At 40.4% G+C, this 17,146-nt stretch overlaps 1 protein-coding gene across 1 annotated transcript in view; it reads right to left on the reverse strand.

Moving 5' to 3' along the window:
* Window positions 1-17,146, reverse strand: part of bmpr2b (bone morphogenetic protein receptor, type II b (serine/threonine kinase)) — a 92,848-nt gene that overhangs the window by 17,947 nt on the left and 57,755 nt on the right. Inside the window, exons 4-6 of the mRNA XM_063005551.1 lie at window positions 4,025-4,135; window positions 3,851-3,942; window positions 3,515-3,745 (exon numbers count right to left, since the gene is read on the reverse strand). Of these exons, the coding sequence (XP_062861621.1) occupies window positions 3,515-3,745; window positions 3,851-3,942; window positions 4,025-4,135 (434 nt within the window). The remainder of the gene's footprint in view (window positions 1-3,514; window positions 3,746-3,850; window positions 3,943-4,024; window positions 4,136-17,146) is intronic.

Below are 17,146 nucleotides of genomic sequence, written 5' to 3' on the forward strand. Positions count from 1 at the left end.
ATTGGTCATTCTCATGGCAAGATAGGTACCTAGATTATGTACAGGTTATATATTCATGTTCTTTGTCTAGTGTCCTTTCTGTGTTTAGTTCTAGATGTGTATTATCAGTCATATTTTGAGCACTTTGTTAATACATAATTCAACGGTTGTTTGTGTATTGCAGTGGTCACATATCGGTGGGCGCTCTCCCTTCACCAAGTGTGTATGTGGACAGGGCGGCAATTCATTGCAGCAAACTCACACTCACACCTTCTGCATGTACAGAGAAAGACCTGAAATGGCAATCATACTAAGGTCCCAGGGATCTACTTTAAGGTGTGGCACCGTGATGGCCTGTCAACAGTTCAGATTCAGTATCTTGATTTTGAAGTCACAAAAATGTTTTGTACAATAGAAATGTCAAGTACATCTCTCATTAGATCCATACTGATCTACACAGCCAGCTAACCAGCTGGCTGTTAACGTGCTGGCTTGCATTCATGAGTTCAAGTCAATCAACTGTAATGATGCAAACTCATGTTTTAATTAGGGCTGTTGTTAATTGTGTTAATGAACACGTTAAAATTTTTATCACAATTAAAAAAAATCAAGGGCTGTTTGTGTCACTTTAAACATGCGTGACTGTGGTACTTTGCGCTGCTTTAACACAGTAACATTGTGTTTATACTGTAGTGATAGCACGGCTCTTTTTCCAGTTTGCGGTCGTGAGTTAGAAATTACTCGAGCTGCTGCTGCTACATATTGTAAAGTATCGGTTATTAAATATTTTTTGTTTTAAAAAAGCGTGACAAATCATCACTAGACAAAATGACAGTTATTAATTGATGCTTTAATATCATCTTTGGTCAGAGCACGCCTTTGTCTCGTCAGGCATCTGCGCACACGGATACGCATTACAGACAAAATGAGCTCAGACTCGGTCTAACTGTATTTCAGAGGAATTTGGATGGAAAGCTCATGAACTGGACACGTCGTGGGAACATTACAAACACTGGTGTTAAATGGATCGCAATGTACTGTAGACGCTTTAACATAGTTAACGATGTGGGTCTACATGACGTTATACGTGTTGCATCTAGAAATGGTTCATATTAGTACCCTGAGCGTCTGTTTTTAGTAGCAGGGTTATGAACAGGAGAAGATCCTCACTTTTACCAGAGAATGTGAACAGACTTGTCATTTTAAATAACCGGCTGAAAGATGGGTAGCTATTATAGGCAATAAAAAAACAATATAGGCATTGGCTGGCTTTCTTGAAAATAATTTAGATTTACTAATTTTATTAAATTTTTTATTGGTTAACATGTTCTTGCAATAAAAATGTGCATAACTTCAAATTTTGCTTAGTTATTTTTGCAGTCGATTTATCGCGATTAATTTAGTTCTTTAATCGCAATTAATCTCGTTTAAAATTTTTAATTGTGTGACAGCCCTAGTTTTAATACTTTTCTTTAGACAGAGCACACTGAACACATGTTAAAGTAACAAATGTTACCAAAGTGGCAAAAATTTTTTTTTTTTACATAAACTGTGTTGAAGTAGCTTCAATTGTTTTTCCAATAAAATGAATTTGTTTCCGTTCTAATCGCCGGAGTGACGAGCATGACCACGACTAGTCACAAAAGTAATTCTCAAGTGCCAGACTGCTTTATGCAGAAAGAACACAAAACCACAAAGCTTTAGAAATCAGCTCACAAGGGACAGCGCTACCCCACTGGGAGTCTTTAGTTCCCTCTCTATCAGTCTATGGGCAGCTGTCATTTACTCGAAGAGGAAATGCAAACATTTGTCTTTAAGTACTCCCTCACTCCCCAGGCTTAAAGCTGCTAACGCAATTTCAGCCAGGGTAAATAATTAGCAGTGAAGTGGAGCGAGAACAAACGAGGCAGTGTGTGAACAGCGTAATGTCTGTCTGTTCCGAGACACAACACTTAGACGCTCGTAGACGTTCATTGCCCAGGGTCACACCCAAACACACACGCCAGACAGGTGTGCCTGTTGTAACATGTTATACTGCACAAAAATGCAGAGAGCTTAAGATCAGAGAAGTGAAGCGACATACCGAGCGAGCGTTTGAACTCTTACTACACACGCAGGTACGTAGCAAGCTAGACACATCAAGCACAAACGGAGGTCGATTAAGAAAGAGCCACACAAAGAGGATTCAGGTATTCGAATGAACACAGGCTTTCTGACCCTAGGGTAGAAGGAGGGAAGTACAGCGAGAGGGAGAAAATAGAGCAAGAGAAGGTGTAAAAAAGAGAGGCGTACTCCTCTACTGGCTGCTGGAAAACCTTCTGAATCATCCATAAAAATATCTATCCAGTTAGCTGTGTATTGGCAGGACATTTGACTCCCCACTCATGGGTGCCCAAAAATAGCATGAGAGGTGCTTATGACGAAAGTGGAGTGGTAAGGTCAGTTGAAGGTAAGCTAGGATGAATTCTACACTATTTTACAGAGTAGAGAACAGCTAATGGAGGCTCTGGTTGAAGCCGCAGTGGCTACTGCAGTGGTCCCCAACCACCGGGCCGCGGACCGATACCGGTCAGTGGGTCATTTATTACCGGGCCGCACAGAAAGAATAAATAATTAGAGATTGTTACATCAGCAATGAAAACACTGCTTCCATTTCCAACACACGGGTGTTTATTGTCTCATATCACCCCCAGGTGGAAGCAGCGTCTCGTTGCAGCGAAAAAAGCTCATTTGTGAGCAGTATAGTTATTCTATTTTAAATCCTCCCGCCCCCGCCGGTCTGTGAAATTATATCTTATATAAAACCAGTCAGTGGTGCAAGAAAGGTTGGGGATCGCTGGGCTACTGGATCATTAACAGTACGTGTTCGCTAGTAGAAATGCGTCCACCAACAAAAATTGACTCAAGTTTTAACAGGAAAAAGGCTGGAAGATTTTATGTTGGTACCCTTGGCAAACCATTAAGTTTTTCTCAAATGTTTTGGCCGTTCAACTCTGCCATCACTGCTTAATGGTCAAACTTTGTTTAAAGACATTATTTAAGTCAACTTCAGAATTATTAGAACCGTTATGACAGGACAGGTAGTTACTGGTTACACAAGATTCATCAGTTCTAGTTTTATTGTCAAACACAGTCATGGACAATTTTGTATCTCCAATTCACCTCACTTGCATGTCCTTGGATTGTGGGATGAAAACTTCCTGAGGAGACCCATGCAGACACCGGGAGAACATGCAAACTCCACACAGAAAGGACCCGGAGCGCTCCACCTGGATATCGAACCCATGGCCTACTTGCTGTGAGGCGACAGTGCTACCCACCTAGCCACTGTGCTGCCCTAAAAAGGGGTAAAACTGGTGGGTCACTGCAGAGTGTTTGAGCTCTTGACTCCTAAGGTGTCCACACAAACACCGTTGACCATGTGTGAGGGAGGGAAGGTTGGACAGGGTCTATATTTGCTGCTGCTGCTGTGATACGCAACCTCCAAAACCGGTCCAGGCCAGTTCGAGTACCATTTCCCATTCTTAGTACTTACATGTGGGTAATACTCCATGACCAACAGATACTCCATCCGGCTGTCTGTCGCCATCCGCTCGTCTCCCACTATAAAACGTGCTATGTTGTCGTGCTCTAGGAGAGGAATTCTGTAAATAGCTCGTTCGTTGACAAAGTTCTGACGATTTGCATAGCTGAAGACTTTTACTGCCACTGGACGCTCATCCAGTGAGCCTTTGTACACGGACCCATAGCGGCCTCGGCCAATCAGCTGCAAGGGAGAGAGCAGACGGACGAAAAATCAGCAAATTTCATACATAACACAGTTTGTTTCGATTACTTCTTGAGCAGTTTGGAATAAAAAAAGATGACGTACTTCCAGCAGCTTCAGGCTGTCCAGATCGACCGAGGGTTCCGATGCCGCCGCCTCCATCATGTCCATATTGTGCAGGCCCTGCTTGCGGTCTCCTGAAAAAGCCACACACACTTCAAAATTACAATATCAACACATTGAGATTTATTCCCATTCCAGAGGTATTACCCGTCTCACCTCTTAGCATGCGGTAGCCGAAGTAGAGTGCCACGATTAGCACAGCCACAATTGAGACTGATGCCAGGCTGATGAAGATCGCCTCCTCCCGGTGAAGAGGCCGTGGGTCCTCTGATGAGACAAAAGAGAGGTAGATTGAATATTTTATCTTTGTATAATCATTCTGATAAAGCAAGAGATCTGTACATGATGCTGTAGACTGAGCTGTTTCCACAAATGAAAACATGACACACTCCTCTGCCAAAGAGCCAGCTTGGTGACACTATAGTTGCACATAAAGGTCGATCTGGTCTATGCACTCAGCTCGTATTCTGGCTCACAGCTCTGCAATATGCTTGATTTTTCCTATAATGGTGTTCAGTTTCCAGTGTTAACAGTGCTATTCTATTTATGCATTTTTCTCTTTCTCTCCCAGTTTAGCATAGTCAATTCATCTTCCTCTGCTGGAGACTCCGGTCGTGTCCAAAGGAAGGTCATTTTTGCTGGCCTCACGCTCCCTTCAACCTTTCTTATTTAGCCACACCTTTGGTGAATTTGCACGTTAAGCCAGAATTCGCACACTAAGAGCAACGCCCTGATCTCCGGGCTCCTCCACTTCCAGTACGGGCACCTTGGGCTACTAACCAGGGTCCTTGCACAGCTTTAAAGACTCCAACCACTTTTCGGGCCGATCTTTTCCCACCCGGCAGACTTAATGGCCAATTTTGTCTGCTACAGGCACTGCCAATTATGCCCGCTAGTGAGTGCCCAGCCGACCGTTGGCAGTGCTGAGTTTTGAACTCGGATTATCCTGCTGTGCCACCTAGGCGCCCACACTTCTGTTTCTAACACTGATTTATTGTTTGCAGGTTCAGTCTGACAGAAACTTCAAGAGTCTGACAAACACATCAACAGTCTGGCAGAGAAACAGGGAGAAAATGTAATGAACAAATAAATAATGACCTCCATAACATGCCTTTCACTCCTTACTGGAAGTCTAAGACATAAAAATAGCTGCCTGCATCTGCACTGCCTGCTCTTCATCACTGTAACAGTCACAACACTTTTGAAAATCTCTCATACAGGCATGAGACAATGGGACGTGATTGGATAACTGCATCAAAGAAAAGAAAAGCTGTGAATGAGCCGGAAATGTAAGAAAGCTGCTGCATGAAATTCAAAACTATTTGAACGCCAGGATTCGGTTTGCTGCCAGTCGGAGGGAGTCTCATAGAGACTCCTGTATACAGAGAGGGACACAGTGCTCATCGGTTCAGGCGCCCTGACCAGCCAGCAGAGGTTGCATCTGCAGCCGCGGTAAGGAACCCTGTTGACCTTCTTCCCTCAGACACAGCCAGTCATGCCTGTTAGACACCCAGCCAGGTCTATAGCACAGCTATCAAACTTGAGAGTTGAAGATCACAGCAATGAAAAAATGAGTGCTGTGTTACATGAACACACTGTTATTAGTTTCTTAAGGTCTCATTCCACTTAAAGAACACCACAACATCTCAGGATGGAAAAAATGTAAAATTAAAAACAAAAATCATCCTTAAGTTAAAAGTCACCTTAACTTTTTTCTTAAAGGTGTACTGGTTGATATTTAAATATTACAACAGTGAATAAGGTGGAAATATCTCAAGCACATGTTGAAACAGTTGGTAAAAACACAATTGTTATTAAAGCAAGTCTATTGTTACGCTGAGAAAACAGCATCTGAAAAAACACAGAGCCTGGCAGACGTTTACATTCCTCCTCTTGCTAATCACTTTATCAACATGTTTTAAGTTTTTAAGCCTTAATTCTATAAATTCTTTTCTGCTCACAAATACAAAACTGGCAAAATCCTTTGCTCAACAGCTAGTGTTAGTGGTACTTCTGAGTAAAATACAGAGAGCTGTTGTTTACCTTTTAAGCACGACAAACAACAATATCCAATGCACCTTAAATAAATCATTCATTTTCAATCACACAGGGAACTAATCCATTGCAAGGCTTCATACATTCCCCCTTCTCGAACATAGACCATCAAGCCTGTGGAGACAGCCAGCCGGCTGATAGCACCACTGAGATTTAAAGTTGAATGCTGGGCTACCAAAATACCTAAATAATTCAACAATACTCTTTTTTTTGGATTACAAACTATTTTATTTATTGTTGTATGTACGAAGAGCCCATAAGTATGACATCACTTAAAGCCCCCTAAATAACTAGAACAGCGTTTCCTAACCTTTTTTGCACCACAAACCGGTTTAATATAAGATATAATTTCACGGACCGGTGGGGAAGGGAGGATTTAATAATATTGCTCACAAACAATGTTAAATGAGCTTTTTTCACTGCAACGAGACGCTGCTCCCACCTAGGGGTGACAATAAGACAATAACACCCGAAATAGAAGCAGTGAAAACCGTTTTTCTAGCAATCTCTAATTATTCATTCTTTCTGTGTGGCCGGGTAACAAATAACCCACGGACCAGTACCGGTGGTTGGGGATCACTGAACTAGAAGGTACACCAATAATGAACTGGATTTTTGGTGTAAACAGGAGTCAGGCATTTTGGAATTGGACGTGCATATTATATTGCGTGTACAGGATAAGGTTAAAGATGCTAAATTCTGATGCTTTAATATGGTTTATTAACAACTAAAACAAGTATTCACAGAAACTTACAGAAAGCAAACAAACGTTCCCATATTGTGGCTACATGGCTTGAAGGATGGTTGGATATTAAGAATCCAATATGGCTTATAGGACTTAATTAAGCATTACAGACCTTTATAAACACATAATGGCCATAAACAATAGTACAAATTTAATGACTATAGGATAAAAAATTAAAAACAAACGTGCAATGCTTGGTACAAACAACCAACATCAAGCCATGCTGACAATCTTTTACCTTTAGTCAGTATTTTTATCTAAAGATGGTTTATATCTTGACATGTATCAAACATCCAGTGGAAAGCCAGTTTTATACCATGCTTCATGCACTTGAGCAAACATCTTCCAAAAAGTCATTAGTAAATAATAATTCATCCATTATGCCCATAATACTGTGCATGGTTTTGACCATCTACTCCTTAATATGCATTTGCATGTTAAGTGATTCTAATAATCGTTCCTGCTACTCAGATCATGTGCTCTCAAAGACTTTAACATTTTGGTTTGTGATTTGTAATGTAACTTACTGATTACTTTCAATTTCAGCACAGAGAACAGCAGTTCTACAACCAAGACTCGGCTCTTATTTCATCCCAGCACTGTTTTAATGGTTATGTCAATAGGGGGTCTTTATGGGCTTATTTCCTGAAACGCAGTAATGATCTGCTCAGAAACAGACTAACCAGAGGAACATTTTACTTTAAGCCAATGCCTGACCGTCATTAGTCGACAGTTAACGATAACTGACAAGCTTATAGCTTCCCATCAGAATATAAAACACACCACAGTGTTTCATATCAACAAGTCTTTATACATAATTTAAGAAAAAACACAGTGTAACGTTAAATGTGGCAGTAAGTTTGACCTCTATACTGAGGCATGAGGCAAAGTGTCTACATCATTTCTAGAAAAGTTACCAACATGTGTCGAGTTAAACATGCAGTCTGCCTCCATACTGACACCGAACAGCTTCTGTTTGAGATTTTCAAGGGCCAGTGTCGTGATGGGTCAGTTAGTCATGTATTAATAAAAGTGCATAAAGAAAGGCAGCATTTTTTTCTGAAAGAAACTGGCAAATGTGCATTCTGGTTGAGTCTCAACTCATCGTTCTGAGCTCTCGTGTAGAAATCTTTTAGATTTAGAGAGCTTTTTAACCGACAGCATTAATCAAACAATGATTCCTTTGTTGGTTAGTTTAAATCGTTTGCATCCCTTTTCATTTTAAATACATTTTGCACACACATATTTGCATGCATGTGCGCTGGAATAAATTATAGTTTGTGACAGTATACAGGTATATCGTATAAGCAACTGAAGGTTAAGGGCCAACAGTAGTTAATTACTAGCCCAGTACCTTAATCACTAGGCTAGAACTGCCCAAGTAATATGTGTTTCTAACTTTGTTAAATCCTCACACACTCTACAAACACAATCAGTGGTGTAACACCAATAGTGTATACCTATAGCATAAGGGGGGCTGGGGGAATTGAGCCCATCACAGGGCACCTTATGCAAACATGCAAATTTCCAAAACTGAATTCAGTAAGTAGACAAAATTCTATTATCATGTACTTTACTTTAAAACAGCACTAACAGCTGTGTAAGTGAAACATGTTGTCTCTTTTATAAGCAAATTTTGCATGGGGGGGGGTCATTCGATATTTAGCACTGGGGCCCATAAGATCCCAGTTACGCCACCGCACTAAATCCAAAATAAAAGCACTCAGAATCAGCATTATTTGCCGGGTATGTTTGCACACACAAGGAATTTGTTTCCAGCTGTTGGTAGCTCTCTACAATTTACAAACAATACAATATACAGACAACACAAAATGCAGACAGTGTACACATTTTAATGTCCTGGGCAAAATTTTGCATATAATAACCAATGTTTTCACTAAAACCAACTCTGCAATATGCCCATCACTAGGGCTGCCACTAATGACTATTTTTTTATTGATTAATCTATAGATTATTTTATCGATTAGTCGATTAATCTAAATGATAAATTTTTTCTTTAAAAAACTATTCAGAATCTCATTTACGCTTCTTTTATTTCAACAACAAACTGTACGACATAATAATATGGCACAAAACTAAATGTAAACAGGGTTTATGTCCATATTATCAAATATCTCAAGCGCTCCATATTAAACAAAGTGCAGCACGTGTTTATGGCGTTGTGTACACAAAGCAAAGTGCTTCAACTTACAGCAGAAATAAAATAGTTAGAGGTGGGGACGTCTCATTAAGTCCAACGTACAGTAACGACAGAATGAGCCCAGATTCTAACCTACACATTCACTCAAAACTTACTTCACATTCTAAGCCGTGTAAACAAAGTGGTAAGTGTTAGGGCACATTCACATGAGAAGCTTTTTGCGATTTGAGCGCCGCGAGCCCAATGCAGCAAAGTGCGCGGTGGTCTAACTGAACTCACTAACAAATACAGTATTACAGGATCTCCGCGATTCAGAAGCTTAATGAAACAATATAGACGTGCAACATCACGCTAGTGCTGCTGTGTTACCATCAAAGCTCTGCACAGTGTACAAACTACCTTTTTGTTTTGTGCCAGTTTTAAGTATTTCCGAACTTTTGATGATTTGGGTCGTGGAAAACTTTGAGCTTTTCTTTGAAAGCTCTACAATCGGCTTCTGACCGCTGCAGACAACATCTTTCAAGACCGCGCTTAATGCCGCCAACCAGTGACCAAATACGACGTAGGTCATGCACGCAGCAAGTAGTGCTGAGGGAAATCATATGAACGCTTATATGAACGGAAACATTGTAGAAATTACAAAGGATAATTTATAAACATAGTTTTAAAAACGATGCATCGACTGAAAATATTGACGTTGACGTCATCAACTAGGTCGACCAATCACGGCAGTCCTACCCATCACCCATCAACACAAACTCGTGTCCACCTTCATTTCTACTGCCCAGGGTCTGTCTTTTCTCCACTTGCATGCATGAGAGAAATTCCACAAAGATCTATTTAAACGACCCCATTTCTGATTTCCATGAGCCAACCAGCACTGTAGTGTTAGTACCTCTCCTCTCAGCCACATACGTTCTCAGTAACATTTTATCCACATACACGGGCACGACCTTGTGCCAGCGCTGTTACTCTGTCATCTCACTTTAAAACGTTCTCACACGAAAACATGTGCACAATCAGACATGCACGTACTGTTTACATGTGCTGGAGCCAACAGTGTTTGGCCCGGAGGCTAAATGTCTGCCTGCCCTTCCCAGTCTCCCGCCTCTGCATTCACTCCCCTTCTTCCACTTCCTGCACTTCTCCCTTCATCACTCCATCCATTATGCTCGCTCGACTCACTTCCTCTTTTCTGCTTACTTAAGCTGACTCTATCGGTCCTCTCCAGCCCTCTCATCTCACATGCTAGTCTCTATCAGTGCCCTAGATCCATGCTCTCTGCTTCCCTCTCTTCCCTCCAGTACACTGGGTTATGAATCAGACACTGGGATTCTAATTCACTGAATGAAGCAGGAAATGTTCTGATCTAAAATCTGAGCATTCAAAAAAGAGCATTTCGTGTCTTTAAAATCACATTCTTGTATAATGGGACTGAAAGTCTGAGACCACTAGTGACCATGCTTCAGTTTCGTTTTTCATTCAAAATCAATCAGAACAGGAATCTAAGTGAAATGTGGAATTAAAAAAATACTCACATTCCAGAATTTCTTGATAGAATAACAAGTAAGCACATCTGTGAACTTGGCCACGTCAATTTCTTTGTACAAAAAGCCAGATTTTTATTAGTCTTGTTCTTTCCACTGATGCAGATGCTCAGACGATTTTGAGCAGGTGGTTTTGATCTGCTCATCAGAATCTTGTTTGAGGAAATACAAAGCAGCTATTGTTCAGCTATAATGATGAATAATAATGCTGACTACATGATTCAGAACAAAAATATTGTATTAAACTTTGCGTAATAGAAGCATTTTCAGACTGTTGACCTTCACTGTATAGCTGATTTATTTAGATATTTGGTCAATATTGTTTCAGTCCTAAATCTCAGACATTTGCCTTAAGCCAGTGGTTCTCGACCTGTTCTTGGCCTTAACCCCATTAAGTGCACTTTTTTGAATTGGTGTCCCGCCCGGGGTTGCATTAATGCACTACACTGAGTAATTCCAGGAAAACGGGACCCATTGCAACCCTGACCAGGATACTGCAGTGCACCCAGTGTCCAGCCTCAACGCTGAGCAAGATAAATGAATAAATAAATAATTCCAGAATTTAGAGCCACAAAAATGAAATTGTTAGTCATTTATTTAAATGATATTTAAATCTAATTTAATTCAATTGTTTAAAACATATTTCTCATGTGAAGCACATTGTATGTTTGAGAAATTTAATAAAAAAGGCTTTTGAATTGCATTTTGATAGCGTGTGATTAATCTCAGTCTTGCTTCCAGCTGTACAACAGTGTAAAGTTGTTTCTCATCATTTGAGCTCAAACACTCTAAATGTTCCTGTTCAGTCTGACTGCACAATTTATTTGAATGAATCACTTAAAATATATTGTGTTCTCTTTAAACAGCTCAGAATTTGTATTACACCACCAAGGTAGTGCTGAAATTATTATAGTAAGCAACACTGATTTACTCAAAGGGTTAAAGCTGCACACGTTTTACAGATTTTAATAACTGTCTATTTAAAACATTTATCTCCATTATTTACTGAAGTATTTATTTAAAAGCCATAAAACACACCACCTGCTTAAAGTCTAACTGTAGTGATTTTTGGTATGTACTGTACTCTGGTGTATTACGTGTGTACACTTACACTGATCAGCTATAACATTAAAACCACCTCCTTGTTTCTACACTCACTGTCCATTTTATCAGCTCCACTTACCATATAGAAGCACTTTGCAGTTCTACAATTACTGACTGTAGTCCATCTGATTCCCCCACAGAGCAGGTATTATTTAGGTGGTGGATGATTCTCAGCACTGCAGTGACACTGACATAGTGGTGGTGTGTTAGTGTGTGTTGTGCTGGCTTAAGTGGATCAGACACAGCACACAGCAGCGCTGCTTGAGTTTTTAATCACCTCACTGTCACTGCTGGACTGAGCATAGTCCACCAACAAAAAACATCCAGCCAACAGCGCCCCGTGGGCAGCGTCCTGTGACCACTGATGAAGATCTAGAAGATGACCGACTAAAACAGCAGCAATAGATGAGCGATCATCTCTGACTTTACATCTACAAGGTGGACCGACTAGGTAGGAGTGGACAGTAAGTGGACGCAGTACAAAAACTTCAGCAGCGCTGCTGTGTCTGATCCTCTCATTTCAGCACAACACACACACTAACACACCACCACCATGTCATTGTCACTGCAGTGCTGAGAATGATCCACCACCTAAATAATACCTGATCTGTGGTGGTCCTGACAATTGAAGAACAGGGTGAAAGCAGGCAAAAAAAAAGTATGTAGAGAAACAGATGGACTACAGTCAGTAATTGTAGAACTACAAAGAGCTTCTATATGGTATGTGGAGCTGATAAAATTGACAGTGATTCTGGAAACAAGGAGGTGGTTTTAATGTTATGCCTGGTCGGTGTATCTTCACCTTTTGTGCATTTTTCTTGCCAAAATCCTGCAATTTAACTCACTTTATATTTTTATTTTGATCATTTTTAAGCCAGTATCATGATAGTTGTGGAATTACAGTATACACAAACCTTCTTTGTAAGAAATATCCATTTATCATGCACTGAACCTTAAAGCAATTTAACACCCCCCCCCCCTTTCATTTCATAAAATGAAAGTGTATCTAATGACATTTTGCTTAGTTGTGAAGTATTCGGATGATGATGAAAAATGAGATACGTTTGGAACAAACTCTCTGTACCCGTAACCCGTGTCTCCTAAAATATGTACACTTATTTCATATGAAATGTAACAAGCTGTCTGTTCTGCACCAGTGTGTTTTCAATCAGTTCTTTATTATTTGAACTACGCCACCAACCTCACCCACCTAGACACAAATAAATAATACATACCACCAAACCGTCGGTCAGTAATGCCATCCACAAGACTGCAAGGCCATTCACCATCAGACCTTGGCACAAAAACATGCTGTAGTGCTTCCTGTTCACTAATGTGGTTTAGCGAACATAATGGGCCTAATTGCTTTGTGGGAACAACGTGCTTGTTTGTTTTAAAGCTGAACAGTCAGTGGAGAGTTTGGACTGTTACCAGTATATTAATCACTCTCATAAAGCAGCAGATTTTATTCTATCTGCAGTCCATCACTGCACTGTGTACAGCAGCGGAGAACAAGAGTCCAGTTAATAACCTGGACGTCTGCAATACGGAAGCAATAAAACCCTCAACATGCTGGGTTTGTTTCCCTTCAAATAACTATTTACTGTATCAGGATGTCTCCAGCACTAAAGAAGAATAAACCAGTTGTAGCAAAAGTTAAGGCTGCAACTGGGTGCCCAGTCAAATGGTTTATACTGACAGAAGCCTTTGATTGTTTGGATGGACGCTTCTCTTGGAAAGCCAGTTAAGCAAACATTAAAACACAGGTACTGAAATCTCTGCTTTCAACCTGAGTGATTGACCACTAAAGAGCTCTGAATGGATGTAGGTGTAAGCTTCAGCTCCCTCGCTGAGACAAAATCAACATGTTTACAAAAGATAATGTGTTCCACGGTGCAAAATATCATCTTATAATAGTCAAATCATCACACCATCAATGGCACTCAAGTGCAGTATCTGTATGGAGAGAAAAGCATTAATATTGTCCATTAATATCGTATAAATGGGACTTCAGCTTAATATGAAAATGACAAAAGTCAGGACAGAAGAAAGACCAAAAACTTCACCACTAATGGAGATGTTCGAAGTGGTGGACAGCTTTTGCCAACACAGTTCTTTTACAGATCCTTTTACAGGTTTATCTTAAAAACCATGCTAGTACAACAACTGGTTTTAGAAATATTGTAATGAAAAATTACATTGGTAAGTAGGTTGTTAGTTCAGGTCGTTAACTGACTTATTGGCATGTACACTGATCATCCATAACATTAAAACCACCTCCTTGTTTCTACACTCACTGTCCATTTTATCAGCTCCACTTACCATATAGAAGCACTATGTAGTTCTACAATTACTGACTGTAGTCCATCTATTTCTCTGCATGCTTTGTTAGTCCCCTTTCATGTTGTTCTTCAATGGTCAGGACTCTCCCAGGACCACCACAGAGCAGGTATTATTTAGGTGGTGGATCATTCTCAGCACTGCAGTGACACTGACATGGTGGTGTTGTGTTAGTGTGTGTTGTGCTGGTATGAGTGGATCAGACACAGCAGCGCTGCTGGAGTTTTTAAACACCTCACTGTCACTGCTGGACTGAGAATAGTCCAACAACCAAAAATATCCAGCCAACAGCGCCCCGTGGGCAGCATCCTGTGACCACTGATGAAGGTCTAGAAGATGACCAACTCAAACAGCAGCAATAGATGAGCGATCGTCTCTGACTTTACATCTACAAGGTGGACCAACTAGGTAGGAATGTCTGATAGAGTGGACACAATATTTAAAAACTCCAGCAGCGCTGCTGTGTATGAGCCACTCATACCAGCACAACACACACTAACACACCACCACCATGTCAGTGTCACTGCAGTGCTGAGAATCATCCACCACCTAAATAATACCTGCTCTGTAGTGGTCCTGTGGGGGTCCTGACCATTAAAGAACAGGGTGAAAGCAGGTTAAAAGTATGTAGAGAAATAGATGGACTACAGTCAGTAATTGTAGAACCAAAAAGTGCTTCTATATGGTAAGTGGAGCTGATAAAATGGACAGTGAGTGCAGAAACAAGGAGGTGGTTTTAATGTTATGGCTGATCGGTGTATATCGACTCATACTTAAAATTCAAGTATCTTTATTGAAAATGGAAAATGGAATGTGTGTGTTTCTGTAGTGCAGTGTGTACTGTGTGGTTTGGAAAACGGAGGTAACAACAAGTTTTAAATAAGGTGGTAGCAGCACTTTCCCTTCATAAATCAATAAGCTTTAGGAAAGTTTAAATATTTTATAATTGCGGGGGAACAGAACAAACATTAATTACATCTCTTCTAAGAAAGCTTACATATTTTTCAGTGAATAAAGATGTGCATTTCTGACTGGAAGCAGTTATTATGGGTATTTATAATAAAGTACGTGTTTGAAGACGGTTCTTGGTTAAATACATCTTTTGTGTAAAAAAAAAAAAAAAAAAAAAAACTGCCAACAAGGTGCAATTACACACATAGAAAGCGCTGGAATTTTATTTAAACTGACATTATAATGGGTACTGTTAATTTGTACTAATGTACACCGATCAGCCATAACATTAAAACCACCTCCTTGTTTCTACACTCACTGTCCATTTTATCAGCTCCACTTACCATATAGAAGCACTTTGTAGTTCTACAATTACTGACTGTAGTCCATCTGTTTCTCTGCATGCTTTGTTAGCCCCCTTTCATGCTGTTCTTCAATGGTCAGGACCACCACAGGACCCCCACAGAGCAGGTATTATTTAGGTGGTGGATGATTCTCAGCACTGCAGTGACACTGACATGGTGGTGGTGTGTTAGTGTGTGTTGTGCTGGTATGAGTGGATCAAACACAGCAGCGCTGACAGAGTCACTGTCACTTCTGGACTGAGAATAGTCCACCAACCAAATATACCCAGCCAATATATTCAGCCATGGGTAGCGTCCTGTGAGCACTGATGAAGATCTAGAAGATGACCAGATGACTCAGACAGCACATCTACAAGGTGAACCAACTAGGTAGGACTGTCTAATAGAGTGGACAGTGAGTGGACATGGTATTTAAAAACTCCAGCAGCATTGCTGTATCTGATCCACTCATACCAGCACAACACACACTAACACACCACCACCATGTCAGTGTCACTGCAGTGCTGAGAATGATCCACCACCCAAATAATACCTGCTCTGTGGTGGTCCTGTGGGGGTCCTGACCATTAAAGAACAGGGTGAAAGCAGGTTAAAAAAGCATGTAGAGAAACAGATGAACTACAGCAGTCAGTAATTGTAGAACTACAAAGTGCTTCTATATGGTAAGTGGAGCTGATAAAATGGACAGTGTGTGTAGAAACAAGGAGGTGGTTTACTAGTGTGAACTAGTAAGAGCACTTCTGAGCAAGTCTGAACAGGGCTTCAGAATTCTGTTGTGTTTTATGTAAATGTGTTTTCCATTCTCTCAGTACAGGAAATCTAAAAAAGGTTCAATATTAATTAATAATATATGATAATACAGCTACAGACAAGTATTTGAACTGCCAATGCAAATAAGTAATGAGATTGAGCATGAAATAATCAGCATTTGCAACCACCAAAGACCAGACATGCTACACATGTAATAAATGACAGTAATATTCTATCTCGTTATCACGTTTGACACTTTGCTGTGACACGGGGTCTTTCCTCCCTGGTTTATTGACACACATTTGCTTCCTTAAACTTCAATTGTGTCTGTGGCTGCAGATAATTAAGTGTTCTAGAGGGTCAGACTGCTTATATCATCAAACATCCAGTTAGCAGCCCAGCGGCCAGACAGTCAAAGAGGTATTTCCTCAGCAGATAACACGGTTCCCTCCCTCCCTGTCTGTCTGTCTGTCTGTCTGTCTCTCCGGAGGCCGCTGTTCCAGCACTCGTGTCATGAATACAGGATCATTTCAGACTCGCTGCTCTCCTTTCTTCCTTCGTCACAATGACCTTGCAATTTCGACTTTTGAGTCCTGTGTGTATTTTATCACTCTCAGACATCTCTATTAGAACTTAAGAGGGAGGGGGGCAAAATACATATCTGATTAAATATGTGTCTACAAATGAGCCCAACGTATAGGGCAGTTGTAGCCTAGTGGTAAAGGTACTGGACCAGTAATCAGAAGGTTGCCGGTTCAAGCCTCACCACTGCCAGGTTGCCACTGTTGGGCCCTTGAGCAAGGCTCTTAACCCTCAGTTGCTTAGACTGTATACTGTCACAGTACTGTAAGTCGCTTTGGATAAATGCGTCTGCTAAATGCCGAAAATGTAAATGTATATGGTCTACCTGCACTGTAAAGACAGAAAAGTCAATAGACCAAAAAAAAAGAAACTGAGAGATGAGCATTAAGTCTTGGCCCACCATAATGGTATTAAGTCCAGACTAAAACAGTTGTTTATGTATGAAAGTCATATAAGTTTATGTAATAAACTATAAAAAGTCAAATACACCAGAGGTCCTTTACAGATCATTTTACAGGTTTATCCTAAAAACCATCCTTCTTTCAATTCATTTTAGTACAACAACTGGTTTTACAAATATTGGAATGGAAAAGTACAAGGTAAGTAGGTTGTTAGTTCAGGTCATTAACTGACTTATTGGCATGTATAAATAGACGTCAGTTGACTGTAATTCACAAT

This window comes from Trichomycterus rosablanca, chromosome 12, assembly GCF_030014385.1.
Source record: "Trichomycterus rosablanca isolate fTriRos1 chromosome 12, fTriRos1.hap1, whole genome shotgun sequence".
NCBI classification, from domain to species: Eukaryota; Metazoa; Chordata; class Actinopteri; order Siluriformes; family Trichomycteridae; genus Trichomycterus; species Trichomycterus rosablanca.